The 18,530-nt window shown below is 39.9% G+C and overlaps 1 protein-coding gene across 1 annotated transcript in view; it reads right to left on the bottom strand.

The window, feature by feature from the left end:
• fhip2a (FHF complex subunit HOOK interacting protein 2) overlaps window positions 1–18,530 on the bottom strand; it is a 63,217-nt gene that overhangs the window by 24,776 nt on the left and 19,911 nt on the right. Inside the window, exons 2-5 of the mRNA XM_080205828.1 lie at window positions 16,942–17,020; window positions 12,980–13,149; window positions 7,064–7,168; window positions 5,968–6,090 (exon numbers count right to left, since the gene is read on the bottom strand). Of these exons, the coding sequence (XP_080061954.1) occupies window positions 5,968–6,090; window positions 7,064–7,168; window positions 12,980–13,149; window positions 16,942–17,020 (477 nt within the window). The remainder of the gene's footprint in view (window positions 1–5,967; window positions 6,091–7,063; window positions 7,169–12,979; window positions 13,150–16,941; window positions 17,021–18,530) is intronic.

The raw sequence follows: 18,530 nt of genomic DNA, 5'->3' as shown, positions 1-18,530 counted from the left end.
TAAAGAAAAACCTAAGCTGCCCAGGAGAGCAATTAAGTTTTTGGTTCGTTGAATTAATAATATATGCACAAAACACTGATTTGTTCGAGCAAACTCTTAAGAAGGATGAAGATTTAAGAAGGATGAAGACTTAAAAAGGATGAATCACTCTCACAGCCTGAAATTATAGTTTTTATCAACTTACCTACAGCCACATTAAAGCGAGAAGATGTGGAAAGCTTTTGGAGTATGCTGGTCTATTTTCATCAATAATATGTTACCTTGCTTCAAAACTTTATCATTTCACTTAACTATTCCATTATGATTTACAATTAACTGTTAAGATTTATTTCTTCAGGTTTTAAAAAAAATTGTGTCACTGGCAAGCCCAGTGTTCACTGTCCATTCCTAATTCCCCTTAAGTTGATTGTCAACCGCTTTCTGAATCCCTGCAGTCCATGTGGTTAGAGATATACCTACATTGCTGTTAGGGAATTCCAGGATTTTGACTCAGTGATAGTGAAGGAATGGCAATATAATTTCAAGTCAGGATGGTGTGTGACTTGGATGTGGCCTTGCAGGTGTGGTGTTCCTATGCAATGGCTGCACAGCCTTCAAGGTGATAGAGGTTGCAAGTTTGGAAGCTGCTGGCAAGCTGTCACAAAGAATCTTTTGATGGTCCACACTGTTGCCAATATGTGCCAGTGGTAGAGAGAAGAAATATTTAAAGTGGTGGATGGGGCATTACTCAATTTGCTTTGCCCTGGATGGTATCAAGTTTCTCAAGTGTTATCAGAGTTACACACTGAGACAAGGGCAGAGTATTTCACCACATCCTGACTTGAGCCTTGTAGATAGTGGACAGGCTTTGGGGAGCCAGGAGGAGTTACACACTGCAGAATTCCCAGCCCCTGACTTCCTCTTGTAGCCATGGTATTTGTTTGGCTGATCCTGTTAAGTTTCTGACCAATGGTACCCGCCCCCACAAAATGTGGATGGGGGGGATTTAGCAATAATAATGCCATTGAATGTCAACGTAGGATGGTTGAATTCTCTACTGTCAGAGATGGTTATTGCCTGGCACTTGTGTGGCATAAATGTTACTTGCCATTAGCAGCCAAGCCTGAATATTGTCCAGGTCCTACTACAAACAAGGACTGCTTCATTATCTGAGACGTTGCAAATGGCACCAAACATTGTGCAATCCTCAGCAAATATCCCCACTTCTGTTGGAGAGAAGGCTAAAGATAGATGGGGGTGCAGGACACAAAAGTGTATTTGCTTCGACCTGGGCAAAAGTAAAAATATTCAGGAATGTTAACGAATCAGCTAAACAATGGGAACTGTTGGAGGTTTATCATTCTGAAGTTAAATTATCTTTTGAGTAAAACTGTTAATTGTGCTCTTTTACTGCACCTAACCATAGTCCACGCATGTACTGATGAGGAAGCCATGTAGTTATGTAACCTGACTACTCATGTGTATTCTGTTGGAATACAGATCGTGATACTTGTTCACAGAACAAATAGGTTTTAGAATAAAAGAATGGTGGAAAATCTCATACTATTTTACCAAAAAAGCCAAAATATAGTGTTTAATAAACACTGGTTAGCACAAATCGAGTTGTGATTTGAGATTCAGTTTCAGTTAGGTTTAGAACCATGATATATTATTCCACAAACGTCTCCACATCTTCCAATTTAGGTTAGATAAGTAAATTATTTCAACATTCCCGATCCTAAAATTAAACAGGTGAACCTGGCATCGTGAACATATCCAGGCTAGCCTTGACCACCCCACCAACCCTCACACTCTTCAGGCTGACTCGCCCTTGGGCAAGCTGACAGCCTGCTACACCACCTCCCCTCCCCGTCGCCGATGTCCACCTTGATTCTGACCTCCCTCCCTCTGCCCAAGATCCTTATTTAGAGTGGCCGTGGGATCCCCCACCCCACCCCACCATTCTCCATCCCCAACAGGCCCCACCCCTTGGTACTCCCTGATGCCCTGTGAGCAGTGCCACATGGCCTTGGGCACTGCTGGGGGCCAGGCTGGCAATGCCCGGGGGCACCCCTCCTTACCCCCGACCCCTTCACCCACAGTTAGGTCGGGTCACTAGCTCCCCGTTACCAACAGGGAGCTAACGATAATCCATCTAATGGGAGAAATTGTAAACCCACTGGAGTGAAACACTCCTGGCCGGGAGGAAGGAGATGCTAGCGGGCCCAGAGATTTCAGCCCCAGGCTCGCTAATGGAATTTAAATTTTATTCAAAACAGCATCTACAAAATCATGCAGTTCTGAGCTGATTTCTGGCGCGGAGCTGACGGTGCCAGATATCTGGCTGCCAGAGACTTCTAGAGGCTGTGGCACCCCATGAGGAGCCCGTGAAATGGCCTCCGCTGAAGTCTTCCAACCTGCAGTGGGCTGGGAGAATCATCCTCACTATTTAGTATATTTTAATTTTGAAAAGCTTACTCTTATATGCAAACGTCTTGTGAACAGATTATACAAGCAGTGTTTGGTTTATGTGTTCCTCAGAGTGTAGTGAAATAACTTTTTCAAGCAATTCTTTAAAAAGACATGTATCCTTCACTGATTTTAACAGCTGACTGACAAATTTTGTTGAGTAAATTTCAGTATTAGTAAATATTAGTTTTGTTATAAATAAGTACTGAAGAATCAATACAAGCTCATCTATCAGAGATGGGGTCAAACTATGACTTAAAGCAAAATCATGACATTTTGCAGCAAGTGACTTTGGTTTTATTTAAACTATGGGTGGAATTCCCCTATCTGCAGAGTAAGTCCTGTGGCAAGGGCATGGGTGTTCCCCAGTGCAGAGACTTGCAGTAAACTATGCCACAGCTTCTGGGCTTGAACTGGCCATATTCCATGGCAAGGCAAGCCTGATGATACACAATCCACCATCATATTCAGGTGCCACACTGAAAAGGTGGCAGTATCACTGATCCACCATTGAAGAAAGAAGATGTACACCCTGCAAATAAAGATGGATCTCCAGAAACATTCTGTCACTGTAACATGGATCTCCTCAATGACAAATCTAAAAGATCAGCCTGTAGATGCTCCCCTGACCCACTGCTGTGGTATTTCAGGATCCAGGGTTGCTGGTGGCCTCCATCCTGAACTCTGGATGCAGCCACAGGCATTGCTTACCCGAGTTCCACAATCTGCACGCAACTTGTTCCAGACATGTTTTGGACTGATGTGAATTCCCGCTGGTGTGGTGGAGAATTGAGCATGAGTGGAAGATTCCAGTGGGGCCTTAATCTGCATCCCATGAAAAATTAATTTCAAGCGGACCTCCAGCAGGTTTTCCTGAACTGACATAGTGGGCATCAGCAAAAAGATACGATGGGGGAATTCACACCTGTGTGAAACTAATTCTTTGCACTCAACAGTGATCCTGTAGTGTAACATTTCATATGTACAAAATAGAAACCAATTCTAAATGCAATCATGTTAAACCCTGCAAATTTCTGATTTCAGTGGCTTGAAAACTCTCTGAAGAGCACGGATTATATAAATGAATGAAAGGTACATTAAGCACAAGCTGTCATTGGAAAAACCATAATGTTTAATTTGTTTAAAGCATGAAATTTTCAAATACCAAGTTAGGCATTGCAAAGAAGAGTCTTTTCAGTTTCAGGCCAATTTAAAATAAACATTTTATACCTGAAGTATTTGGAAAACGATGTTGTTCCATTTTGAAAAAAAAATAGAATCTGCATGGTTTCCTCCTCAGCAAACAATAATACTGCTCTGATTTTTAGGCAAGTTTGATCAAATATAAATATAAATTAGTACTAACTGGGTGCAAAAACCTTTATGTCCTATCATCTCTCTGGAGTTCTACCTATAACCAGGAAAACCTCTGCACAACAATCCGTTTGTACAATAATACTGCCAAATGTGGGTTGTTAAGAAATAGATTTTTACATTTATATGCATCAGTTTGCCATCAATTATTAACTTAAGAAACCAATCTTACACAGGACAATAATCTATCTGCACTTCACCCACTCTGATTGTATACTTAATATGCCATCCATGGTTTTGTCTCCTCCACATTGGGAAGAATGATAAAAACAGGTTAGGTGAATGCTTTTTCAAATATCTTCATTCTTCACAACTTTGTTTCCTTTTTCCACTTCCACAATGATTTATTTCCATGCTACCCTAATGCAGTGTGACGCAAGGTCAGGGAACAATGGTTAGCACTGCTGTCTCACAGCAGCAGGGACCTGGGTTCGATTCCCATTTCTTGGGTCACTGCCAGTGTGGAGTTTGCTCATTCTCTGCGTGTCTTTTGTCTGGATGCTCTGGTTTCCTCCCACAGCCCAAAGATGAGCGGGTTAGGTGGATTGGCCATGGTAAATTGCCCTTTAGTTTGAGGGGTTACCTTGGGTAAAGGCATGGGGTTATGGGGATATGGCCTGGGTGGGATTGTGGTCAGTGCAGGCTCAATGGGCCGAATGGCCTCCTTCTGCACTGTAGGATTCTATGGTTACCTCTTCTATCTATTAGGCAGTAGTTTATGCGACTTCCCTTAAATTCTTTAGCTCCTCCCTGTGGTAACAAGTTCCACCAGGATAAAAATTTTATGCTTTAAACAAATTAACTGCTCTTTGGGTTTCTAAGTTTCTCCTAAGTTCCTTATTGGATTTATCAATAACTATCTTAAACCTTATTGGATGATAACTTAGGGCGAACGCAGGAAACCAGGATGAAATAAGTGAATCAGGAAAACTGCAGAAATCGATGGGAATTTTGCTTATGCTTTGTGTTGACACTGAGTGTGCTGTAACTATGTGAAAGTTGAACATAATAACGTAGCTTTGGAATGTAATATTTTGAAATAGCTGATCAATGTTTGGGAATATTCAAACTGATGATATTTTATAACTAAGTACCTGCTGTGTGGAAATACTTTTGAAAAACCCTGGGATTTGAGGACATGCAAATGCTATGGTTTCGTGATCTCAGCTGCTATCCGACAGGTATAGAATATGCTGGGTGAAAAGTAACTGATGTTTAACAGTGCTGGATACAAGGACCTCAAAAGGGCATCATCACTTTAGACAAGTGTTAAAAAGTTCATTAGAAAACCAATTAATAAAAAGAATTACAGAACAGCTAACACACATCAAAAATAAGGAAAGGTATACAGGGAGAAAATCTGTGCACCAATGTGGAGCTACATTAAACTTTCCATAACAGAAAGCTTCCAGAACAAGGATGTGTTCTGTCAGTAAGGAAGTCCTGTAGCAGTAATGTTAGATAGTATTCTCTTACTGTTGTGATCATGCTGCTGCTTGGCCAGTACTCAACGTCTGTCATAAATAAAAATTAAATAGTTTTTAAACAACCATATACTTTTATATCTAATGTATACTATCTAATTTGACAAGCTTGAACAGACATTATAGTTAGAGGCATGGCACACATCATTTGCTGAGTTTTTATATTTCACTGGCTTGCTTGGCTACTTCAGAAAGCATTAGGAGTGCAGCAAATGATGTAGATCATGTAGGACAAACTAGGTAGGGATAGCAGATTCTTCTTCTGTTGGAAAGGTATCAGTGAACCAATTGGATTTTTATGAACAATAATTTTCATGCTAGCCAATAAATAACCAGAATCGGTTGAATTCTGTTACATCAATATAGTACTATATCCGATTGAAATGATGGCCCAAAAAACCAACAACAATCTAGCTGCATATTTATTAGGAAAGGTGGAGCAAGATAGTTTTAATAGTTAATAGCAACTTCCTCACATATGTATTAATATATATAAAACCTACTGAGAAGCGGAGGCGGCATCAGGCACAATTTTTCCATTTAAGTCTTTTTCTGGTCAATAATACCATCACATCAATTATTCAAAACTCAAGAAACTCAAGTAACAAAAGGAACACCCATGAATTAGACAGAAGTTACGGTCATAACATGTTATACAAACCTCTAGAAAAAAGTTGACCAAATAGGGATCTTGTTTCAATTTTGCACAGACTATGCAGAGAAATTGTATTTCCTCATTTTCTGTTGGGGCAGCAAGGACTTCACCACAAAGTCGAATTAATTTCTGTAAAAAGAAATATGTAGCAGGAAAGTGAATATTTAAAAAAAAATTAAAAAAAATATTTTGTACATTTGCACTAAATGAGCAGGTGCTATTCATATGGATGAGGAAGAACCTAGGCTCAATCTCTGAAACATTCTTAGCCAATTTTAGTCAGTATGGTATAAAATATAACAGTTTGCCAAACTGAAAATGCCAATAGTTAACTCATTTATCATAACATTGGTTTATGCCAGGATAATAGAAAATGGGCTTGTTTCACCTTTTTCCACAACAGCCCAATCTTTAATCCAACAATTCATGCTGATATACAACTCCTCAAGTGCCAGCAGCCTTGGGTGCATTGATGAAGGAACCATTCCCCATGCATAAATGTGATAGCCAAGACTAAATCCTGTTTAGTAGGCCCAGATGAACTGCTGCCCATCTTCTGATACTCCTCCCAAGGAGATATTCTTCACATGCAAGTTTAGATTGCTGGGGATTCCACAATAGACTTTGGACCAGTATGCAACTGACATCTTCAAAAACATACCTTGCAGAATGGGTCACTGCATTGCAAAAAGGATACATTTTCCAGGCTAGTCTGGAACACTATTACTAAATCCATGCAATAATTGCTACACAGATATTGAACACCTAGCTCTTCAAAGATTAAATCCAAGCTTGGGCCTTCCTTATTTGTATGGCTTAGCTCTACGCTGGACAAAGCAATGGCCCACCAAGCTAAGGGCTGCAAGAGCAACTCCTTTGCAAGATAAGGGAGTTTGAAGACTCATGTTTTCAATTCTGGAATAACTGCCAAATATTCCTTAAGTTTTATTTTATAATATTCTGCACTCAAACTCGACTTGCTGCTAGTTCACCTGTTTACAACACAGAAAGCACGCATTTGTACAATTCCAAAAATATTCAGCACATCACTGTGGCAGAATGTCTGCACCTGTCACTTTTAGATGCTGCAGCGAGATCATACCTGGACGGGTCTGTGGACATTTATGTGTGGCAGTAGGGGTTGTTTGATCCTTCCTAGTAATTTTGTATAGAAAATCAAGACCTGTTGCTTCATTCCTGGAGGGCACTACAAACCACACAGAAGAAAATAACAGTGAAAAATTAAACTCAGGTTAAGAAAATAAAACTCAGAAAATAAAATTCAACAAATGGTTCAAATTCCTTTATAAGCACCTACTTGGTTACGGTATATAATACACACATTGGTTACGATGTATAATACACACATGGTTAACTAGAATGACACTGATTTTGTTTCATCAAAACTTGGGACAATGGCATAATTGGAAGGAATAATGCAGAGAGGAGCTATGTGATAAAAGGTAGACAGATTAGGAGTATAGAAATACAGAGGGACCTGGGAGTGCAGGTTCACAAATCCATGAAGGTTGCGTCACAAGTGGAGAAGGTTGTTAGGAAGGCTTATGGAATGTTAGCCTTTATAGGAAGGGGTATAGAGTATAAAAGCTGCCGTCTAATGCTTCAGTTGTATAGAACGTTGGTTAGACCGCATTTGGAGTACTGCGTCCAGTTCTGGTCACCTTACTACCGGAAGGACGTGGAGTCTCTGGAAAGGGTGCAGAGGAGGTTTACCAGGATGTTGCCTGGCATGGAGGGGCTGGGTTACGAGGAAAGGTTGGAGAAACTGGGACTATTCTCCTTGGAAAGACGGAGATTGAGGGGGGACATGATAGAGGTATATAAGATACTGAAGGGAATAGATAGAGTTAATAGTGAGAGACTGCTCCCTAGACTGGGAACAAATACGAGAGGTCATGATTTAAGGGTGAGGGGGGAGAGGTATAATTTGGAAGTGAGAGGAAGGTTCTTTATGTAGAGAGTTGTGGGGGTATGGAACGCGCTACTGAGTAGGGTGGTGGAGGCAGGAACATTGGACTCGTTTAAGGTTCAGTTAGATAGACACATGAGTGAAACGAGGATGGAGGGTTATGGTAGGGGCTATTAAATAAGGTTAGAACCTCGGGAGACACTGGAAAAGCAGACTTGTAAGATTAACGTTTTTGTCTTTTTGTTCCGCAGGTGGAGGTCCACCTCGTGTCAAACGAGGGGCATGCACACGGTGGGTCGTGCGTGGGCTGCTCTTGGAGGTTCCGGGAGTGGCCTAGTACTTCGTGTCGGTGTGTATGCTTGATCCTGGACTGGTAGATGGGCGCCGCAACAGCTCAGTGACTAGCACTGCTAGCTGTGCAAATACATGGATTTGGGCCTGTGTCTGTGGGAGTTTGCACATTCTCCCTGTGGTTGCGTGGGTTTCCTCCGGGCGCTTCGGTTTCCTCCCACACCCCAAAGATGTGCTCTTAGGCTGATTGGTTTTACCAAATTGACACTATTCTCCCCTGAATCTGGCTAAGTTAGGGGTTCCATTCGTAGACACGCAGGGTAGAATAGGTGTAGGGTGATGCGGTGGCGCAGGCTCGTTGGGCTGAAGGGCCTGTTTCCCGTGCTGGGTTGTTCTTTGTAATTATGGTTTTACAATACTGAGCCAACATTTTCTTGAAAAAAAAACTCTACATCAGCCTAGTTCTTTCTGCTCATTGACTGTCAGGGAAGTCCTGAAGTTATAGTTTTGAAATTCTGCATGCTTTTTTTTATTTATTCATGAGCTGCGAGTGTCGTTGGCAGGGCCTGCATTTATTGTCCATCCCTAATTGCCCTTGAAATAAATTGCTTGCTGGGTCATTTCAGAGGGCGTTTAACAATCTGTGGATCTGGACTTACATGTAGGATGGACCATGGAGGGCGGCAGATTTCTGACCCTAAAGGACATTAGGGAACCAGATGTGTTTTTACAACAATTGACAATGATTTCAGGGTCATCATCAGGCATTTTGTTTCTGATATTTATTGAATTCAAATTTCACCACACGCTATGGTGGGATTTGACCTGGGTTTCTGGATTACTGGTCCATATATGTGCAAATTAAATAACGTGGGGAGAAAATATATTACATTTATTAAAAAAAAACTTTGAGGGCTAAAAAAAAATTCCTCAGTAAAAAGAACATTTCAGTGCTGTTCAAATTAGTCACATTGTCATAAATTCAAACAAAGTAATAATTTGCAATAAGAATGAAACAGACATAAGAAATGTAAAGGTCATTTGCACATACAACATTTTAGCAGCATCACTTGAACACTGATCAGGCTTCACCTACCCAGCTAGCCCCTGGCAAGAATCCTGACTGACTGCTGAATCCAATGTGTCCAACCTCATGGCAATGCTTATAAACCACTGAGACCTCTACTGACAAGTTGAGTATTTTATAAAGTGCAATTTCCTCTTTTCTAACCATAGTGTTCACAAAGCACTCAAGATGCATTTAACTGTGAAGAAAAAGAAAAACAAACACTGCTCTTTGCTCCTGAGTAAATAACCCATACCTGTCAATCAAACTACTTCAAAGGATGCAGACACCAAATGCTAACCTTTCAGTGGTACTCCCCTGCCCCCCAGTGAAACTGACCAGCAAAGCACTGCAAAGGAGTTTAACAGCAATTGTTGGCTATGCGAGAAAGCATTGGGATCTCCCGGGAAATTCTGACCGGTCATTTCTATAAGAGCACTTTAGAGAGGGCTTTTAACACCTGGGCTAATCCCTATTGTGGAATGGAGTGCTGCAGTGATTTTGAAGGTTTCCAGGTATCCTAGGGGCACGGATGTCAAAGTGACCAGGAAACTTCAAAGGTTTTAGGGGACATAGGCCATAATGAATATCTTGTCCCAGAGTGGTGTTTGAATTCACCATCCTGAAACTGAACATCACCTTTCCCAGGGAAACTAGGCCAAGTGCAGCCATTCAACCACTATCCTGGGGCACAGTCCTAAGGTCAAGCCCTTTCCCCAGTCCAAGGCCACCCAAGCCCCCATCTGCCCCCAGTCCCTTAGGGGAACCCTCTCTCAGCAGCCTGGCAGTGGCAGAGGTCCCTTTGGCACTCTGCTTATCTCCTTTCCCCTAATCCCTTCAGAATACAAGGCACTAGGTCACTGCCAGTGGGCAGTACAAGTTGGCACTAGCGGTCCGGGGAGGCATCTGGGAGTGTCTTTCTGTGAATGGTGTTGAGGCCTCTGCATGGTGACCCATTCTTTAAGTTGATGAGGGTCGGTTGGGAGTGCTCCCCTTGCCAGCGGGTGTCGCCATGTCCATTATAGAGAATGGAGGCTGTCAGCACTGAGAAGAGGGTGCAATTTATAAATGCCGCCTGATCTCTAAAAGGCCAGGCTTACATATATATAATTAGTTAAGATGGCTGAATCTCACCTGACAGATGCTGCTAATGCCAGCAGGGTCACTTAAGAGTGCAAATGGGAGAACTGCACCCATTGTTTTTATTTTAGATTCATTCTTTGTGCTCACTAATAAAGTAACTAATCTGAAGGTTACATACTATTCATTTTATTGATCAGTCATTTCATCCATCCTTACAATCTAATTGAGTAGAAAGTAGATATGATCAGTGCAACTTGTGGGCCGAAGGGCCTGTTTGTGCTGTAGTGTTCTATGTTCTAAGTTCTAAATCCTCACTTAACGTCAACCCTTAAAATGTTGTTTTGTGTTAACATTGCTCTCCAATATCCTGCATTTCCACATTACTCGTACATCTGAACTTGTACATCTAGACATCCCTGCATTAATCCCATGTTGAGCTTCCAACAGCTGCATCTCGGATGAAGTGGGGAGCAGGCAATCTTGGGCGTGAGTCCAAGGCTCAGACAGACTAGGAGCAGCCAAGACTTTTATTTGTGCTAGACCCTAGGGTTGCAATGGTGTCCAATGGTCTCTTTAAAGACTATTGGGTAAACACTCCATTGCCTTCTATAGATGGGTAGAGTAGGAGCAGGGGCCATTTGTATATCAACATTGTGATAGATGAAGCAGGCAAAACAGCAGTTATTGCCCAATACCATCTCGGTTGTCTTGAATTGTTGTAGCATTATTCATTAATCTTTCCCATGAACCAATTAAAAGCCACTGACAATGAAGCGCTTTCTATTGCTAAATGACAACAGTAAGCAGTCAACAAGGCAGGATGCAAATCAGATTAGATGAGCCATGGACATTTCAGAGTTACTTGTCTCCCAGAGAGGTATTGATTAAAGAAATGGAACAACTGAGGGCTGTAGAGGAGGTGTGTGGTGGTGGTGGTGATGAGCAGGAACAGCCATCCAATGCAAGTAATTCAAAATCAATGCCTTGAAAAAGCTTAGAAGCAATAGCCACCTTGATGAAGACCTTGACAGGGAACATACTTCAAAAGTGAACTAAAGTACTAACAAAACAGCTACAGAGAGCCCCACAGAGAAAAGAAAACATCAAAGTGCAGTCAGTGGAAAAAAATCTTTAAAAGCACCAGTGCAAAGAACCTTTCAAAGAAAGAGTTCTATGAATAGTCTGCAAAAAATGCCTACTCATCTCCAGTAAAACCCAACTCATCCATTTCCCTAAATGAAACAAAGTTTTGCAGCTTGGTGAGCCCCCAATCTTTGTTTTCTCATTGTAGGATAAATTTATTGTTGATATTTTCTAGTTTTCTTAATTTCATAATTGCAATGTACATGTTTGCATACAAATGTATATTCCAAAAACTTTACCCCCAAACCATAACCTCTGTTTATAACATTAAGACTATGGGAAATGATGTACTCCATAATATTATATTTTCCAGGAACCCATTAATGATGTTAAGCAAGGCATTCCTGTATAGAAAACATGTAATTTAACTACAAGGAAACAAGGGCTCTATTTTTCAGTTCTTTCGGTATGAGTTTGGATTGACAATACTTGCGCCACTTATTTTCAAAACAGGCACAATGCCCCCATTAGGAATCTAATACTGTTTTGCAAATTTTATTTGTTTCATAACATCAATATATTTTTACTTATGTTGCGGATACAATTTATTTTCAAAACTGCCAGCATGAATACTATGTTGAAAGAAATATCAGACATCAACTCAAAAGCCTTTTAAATAGATTTGAATACAGATACATCTACAACCACTACTTTAAACCTGTGATATAAGTTTTGGCATCCTATTCAACAGATATCCCTCAAATCAGAGTCTCTAAAAACTAATAGACTTGTCACTTATCTCATGTTCTTAGAATTTTGCTATGCTCAAATTGGCTGCCAACGTTTGATTACAGGATTGACTGTATTTAAGCAGTTCAGGGCCTTGAAGCTTGTTAAGACATTCTGCTCTCTCCATTTGTCTTGCCATCTTCATTAATCTATGCAGATATACATCCAGGTCCCTCTGCTCCTGCACCCCTTTTAGAATTTTTTCTCTTATTTCATATTGTCTCCCCATTACGTTTTTACCAAAATGTAACACATCACACTTCTTCACATTGAGCTTCATCTGCCCATTCCACCAACTTGCCCATGTCCTTTTAATGAATAGTATCATGGAATATTTTACACCACAACAAGAATCCAGCTTGGTTACCACCTAAATACTTCCTTCCTCTTGGTGGGTGTAACCAAGTGTTTTTAACACCAAAATGCATGTTCAATTCTGGTGGTTGGATACCATAAGCTTCTGAAAGTGCTCACCCATTTTAATTTAGGTATTATCTTGGACAAATAAAACAACAAATTAAATTTTGAATTGTTTAGAAACTAACTTATGAAATGAACTACTATAACTAATCTGTCTTTGCAGCATCCTGAGTGAAATTTAATTACATTAATAACAGAAGTGCCGATATTGGGAAGGTCTATTCATAATCTACATTTTCACTTTTAGTTGTTACGCAGTTGTTTGGTCAATGGTCTTCCAAAAGTTTGTGAAAACTGCCATATCATTCAGCATGATTGAAAAAAGGAACAACGCAGCATCAATATTTAAAACATACATCAGCTTTTCCCAATGTGTACAGAGTCTCCAAAATCTTGTGATGCAGCAAGTACTCCATGCATGGCCCTGTCTCCCCAGATTCCCTTTCCTGTTCCTCCTGAACTAAAATATCCAGCATCTGATCCAGATGTGATGGGATGCTTGTATCTGTTACTGGAGCTTTATCATCTGTGAAAAAAACATAACAGATCATGTTTTCCAGTTCACATGTTTCTGTGATTATATTTCAAGATGAACATCTAATCAAATAGCAAACACATTCAAATAAGAGAAATTAATTAAGCTTTAATAATACTTGGCGTCCTTTGGTATAGACTTCTTCAATCTTATATGTTAAATATTGTGTCCAAGAGTGGGTAGGAAGTGAAAATAGAGGAAAGTCACAGAAATAATAGTGACTTTTTGAAGTCATTATTAGACTCTCAAGTCCAGCGATCACATCCTATCTCTTGTATCATGCATGAACCATAGCTCCATATGAAATCCACATTCTTTTATGAATTAATCATTGGAAATATATACCAAATAAAATTACATATAGCAAAAATTAAACAAATGCCCACATGTTCCAAATGAGATCTATACATAATGGCATAGAAAAACAACCCTTGGTATAAGAGGGCAAACTACACTCAAAGAATGAGGACTGTGGAACAATTGATCCAATTTTCCTCCTCCGTTTATCTGGCGACTGTGCCAAGATAGAACTGAAAATAAGAAAAGGGGGACAAAGTGTGAATTATTTGATGCTGGAAAGAATGATGTATTAAAATTGCATTAACTCTGAATACCAAGCTTAGGGAAAGATATTTAGTAAAACCTATTAAATTTTGTCACATTTGGTCATTTTATAAATTTAGTTTTAAGGACAAAATGATACTTTGAACTTAAAAATGTTCACCTGCTAGCTTCTCATACATGAAGAGTACAAGTATAATCATCTAGTGATACCTGTAGCAGCAGGCACCTAAAAGGTTAATTGTTAAATTAAAACAAACATTTGGCAGAACCTGAAATAATATGTTATAGTTCCAAATCACAACCACACAACTTAACATGCATTTAACTTCTAAAAGGTGCAAAGATAAAAAATACTTTTGATCAACAGTCCCACTAGCAAAACCCAAGGACAGGACATGAAAAACATGATGGCTAGTGCAAATATACACTGGGGCACTTCCAAGTATAAAGTGCAGCACAGAGAACAAACGGAAACCATTGCCAAATGGGACCTGGGTGTTGCTGCCCATTTCCAATTGCCCTGGAACTGAATGGCTTTCTAGGCTATTTCCAAGGACAATGAAGAGTCAACCACATTGGAGGCACATGTAAGTAGGGATGGAAGGTTTTCTTCTTAAAAGAACATTAGTGAACCAACTGAGTTTTTAATGACAATCAATGGTAGTTGAGATTTGTTATTGATCTGGGCCTCTGTACTACTGGTCCATGACATTACCATTATGCCCATAATTTTACTTATCTCCCCACAATTTTGACAGTAACTTCATTGCAGTGTTAATGTAAGCCTACTTATGACTAGTAAATAAATAAACTTTAATAACAGCACCACCAATTTTGAAAACAAGTCAGGATGGACCTCTAAAGAAATGAACTAAGGCATATTAGAAAATTAAAGCAATAAATTTAATAAATTAAAGGAGAATTTAAATTCCATTTATCCCACTTGACATATGCACCCGTGACAAATTTGAAAGCTGAATAAGAACAGATGGTAACAGCTCTGCAGCCAAGGAAGTGAATTAAATTATAGAGTTCTACAGCATGGAAAGAAGCCTTTCAGCCCATCAAGCAACTATTCATTCTAATCCCATTTTCCAGAACTTGGCCCATAGCCTTGTATGCATTGGCATTTCAAATGCTCATCTAAATACTTCTTAAATGTTGAGGGCTCCTGCCTGTCCCACCCTTACAGGCAGTGAGTTCCAGATTCCCACCACTCTTTGGGTGAAGAACATTTTCCTCAAATTCCCTCTAAATCTCCTGCCCCTTACTTTAAATCTATGTACCTGGTTATTGATTGACTCCTTTATTAAGAGGGAAAATTCCTTATTAGCCACTCTATCGATCCCCCTCATGATCTTCTATGCCTCAATCAGGTCCCCTTCAGCCTTCTCTGCTCAAAGGGAAAAAAACCCAGCTTCTCTTCATAGCTGAAACACTCCAGCCCAGGTAACATCCTGGTGTATCTTCTGTGCACATTTTTTAGTGCAATTCCTCCCTTCTTATAATGTGGTGACCAGAACTGCACAAGGTACTCCTGCTATGGCTAAATTTTAACTAATTCCTAGATGGAAATGGAGCCAAGAAAAAGCTAAAACTTTGGTTACAATACCCTAACCCGAACATAATGTTAGTTACATCAAGTGACTTGGCATGACAAAAAATTTGTTGCAAGCTTGAAATTACAAAAATTATGAAGAATCCACCTGCCACCTCTCCACTCTGGTGCTTGAATTATCTTTGTTATGCCTCTCTTCAGTGAGCAAATGCTACAAGAAACAACTTCCAGCTGGTTACTGCATTAGATGCTCTTGCAGTCAGCAAGTAACCTGCTCGCTTTTTTGTAATGCTTTCATGGGATGTGGTCACCGCTGGGAAGGCCTGTATTTGTTGCCCATCCCTAATTACCTGTTAATTGAGTAGCTTCTGAGACCATTTCAGAGAGAGTTAACCAGATTGCTGTGGGTCGAGTCACAAGTAGGCCAGATCAGGTAAGAATGGCAGATTTCCTTCCCTCAAGAATATTAGTAAACAAGAAAAGGTTTTTTTTATAGCAATCAATGATAGTTGTATACAGTTTTGGTCTCCTTACTTGAGAAAGGATATACTGTCACTGGAAGGGATGCAGAGAGATTCACTCGATTGGTTCTGGAGTTGAGATGGTTGGTTTATGAGGAGAGACTGAGTAGACTGGGGCTATACTCATTGGCATTCAGAAGAATGAGGGGAGACCTGATAGAAACATAAGATTATGAAGGGATTATGAAGGGAATAGATAAGATAGAAGCAGGGAAGTTATTTCCACTGGCGGGTGAAACTCGAACTAGAGGGATGGCCTCAAAACAAAGGGGAGCAGATTTAAGACTGAGTTGAGGAGGAACTTCTTCACCCGAAGAGTTGTGAATTTGTGGAATTCTCTGCCCAGTGAAGCAGTTGAGGCTACCTCATTGAATGTTTATAAGGCAAGGATAGATAAATTTTTGAACAGTAAAGGAATGGTGAGTGAATGGGTAAATGGAACTGAGTCCACAAAAAGATCAGCCATTATCTTATTGAATGGCAGAGCATGTTCGAGGGGCCAGATGGCATATTCCTGCTCCCAATTCTTATGTTCTTATAGTTGTCATAGTCACCATTACTCAGACTAATTTTCTATTCCAGGTTTATTAACTGAATTTAAATTCCACCTGCCTCTGTCGAGGGATTTGAACCCAGGCCCCCAGAATATGAGTCTGAATCTCTGGATCACTAATCCAATAACACTGTTCAACCAGCACTGGTTAAGATCAGAGATTGGCCAAAGTGGTGTTGAGGAAAGTGGACCTGGCTATTGGACAACTGTTGAGGTCTTAAAGACTCTACACATTCTTACTCACTATCATCAGAATTCAAGTTCGGTTTTTAAATAGCTCCTGTGAGTTGAGCACTTGCAGCCTGGGAAATTAGCTGCTGCAGTAATCAATCAAATTCCCTTCAGCATTGTGTGGACAGAATAGGAGTACTTTAATTAAACTTTGGATCAAAATTAAAATTGAAACTGAACAGGAAATTTCTGCTGTAAGACCATGGAACTTCATATCTCCACTAATTTTCCTCATTAACTACTGATTCTGTTAGGAATTTATCTATGAGGTTTTTTTTTGCACTGCAATACATAAACATTTTGCTGTCACAGGATAAAACAAACCAATTAAACAAATATAAAGTATAGACCCCTACCTGATGTGTCAATGTAATAATGGGTAATGGCCTTCCAATGAAATACAAAGTCTTCTTGCAGTGGAAGGGAAGGTGCCAACTATAAAATACAAAATGGAAATAATAAGAGGTTAGACTTATTGAAATGCAAAGCTTTGAGCAATATTCCAAATATTTCACTAAATAACAACCTCATTTATGAATCATCTACCAGAGACCTGGCTTTTGGTTTTATAATGTCACTGTCACCCCTAAATATTGTATGACTTTCTTCAAAAAGAATAGTTATTATTCTAACGCTACAATGGTGTTACTGAAAAACCTCTAATCGCCACACTCCGGTGCCTGTTTAGGTACATGGAGGGAGAATTTAGCACAGCTAAATGCACCTAACCAGCACATCTTTCAGATTGTGGAAGGAAACTGGAGCACCCAGTGGAAACTCATGCAGACACAGAGAAAACGTGCAGGCTCTGTACAATGACCCAAGCCAGGAATTGAACCCAAGTCCCTGGTGCTGACAGACAGCAGTGCTAACCACTGTGCCACCCTACTATTATTCTCTTCATTCCATATTTCTATCCCTCTCTTTATTTTGCTTTCTACCTTCCTGGTGGCCATGCGATGATTCTTCAATCTATCTGGTTAGAGATACACCATTGCTTGACCTGTTCATGCAGTTTCCAGAACCCCCATAGAGAATGCCAAGTCATATTGAACTGCAAAATTCAGACCACTGTGGCATTTTTTTTTAATGACGAGGTTATGAAAAGAATACAGAGGATTTTCACTAAAATTACCAGAGATGGAAGATTGAAAAAAACTGGAGTTTTTTCCACTAGGTCAGAGAAGGTTAAAAGAAAACCTGATAGTGTTCAAAAAATTCTGAAATACACTGATAAGCTGAACTTCCACCAATTAGCACATTTCTAACAAGAGGAATCAATACCAAAGAGCAGGGGAGCTTAAGAGATATTATCTTAGACATTGGGTTGTTAGGACTTCAAATGCCTTCTCGGAAACAACCTGGAAGCAGAATCAATAATAAGTTTTAAAGAGAACTAGATAAATATTGGATTTTTTTTCAAGGTATGGGTAATGGCAGAGGAATGGATTATGTGGATCACTGTTTCAAGAGCTGGTGCAGGCATAATTGTTCTTTGTCAAAGTCTAAAAAGGACAGTAATCTTTACTTAAGAAAACTCTGGTACTAATTTATTTATGGATGCCATTGTATCAATGAATGGAAATACCCCAACATTATGGAGTAAGAATGTCATAAATGCAACTGTCAGTGACTTCAGTAATATAAAGGCTATTTGGAATATTTCTCAACTTCAGAAATGCTTTGTTTAAGAAATTTTCACTGCTAACCTTCAGCAATCATCGGGGAACAAGGGGGCAAATTCACAAATATGCCTATAGCACCTATTTTTAGGTTTTTTACTGATCCAAATGTTGTTATAACAGTATGTAACTGCCTAACCACCATTAAGACAGTGCTGATTAGAAATTCTGCCCGCAGCTAAACATCAGAAAAATTATCCTTAGGGGCTTCCATCAGTGCATAGGTACATTTGGCCTTGAATCCATTCATCTTCCTGGCTGTG

Source organism: Carcharhinus amblyrhynchos, chromosome 17, assembly GCF_965287045.1.
Source record: "Carcharhinus amblyrhynchos chromosome 17, sCarAmb.v2.hapA, whole genome shotgun sequence".
Lineage (NCBI taxonomy): Eukaryota > Metazoa > Chordata > Chondrichthyes > Carcharhiniformes > Carcharhinidae > Carcharhinus > Carcharhinus amblyrhynchos.
Note: the sequence above shows the minus strand (reverse complement) of the source record. Positions and strands in the feature narration are given on the sequence as shown.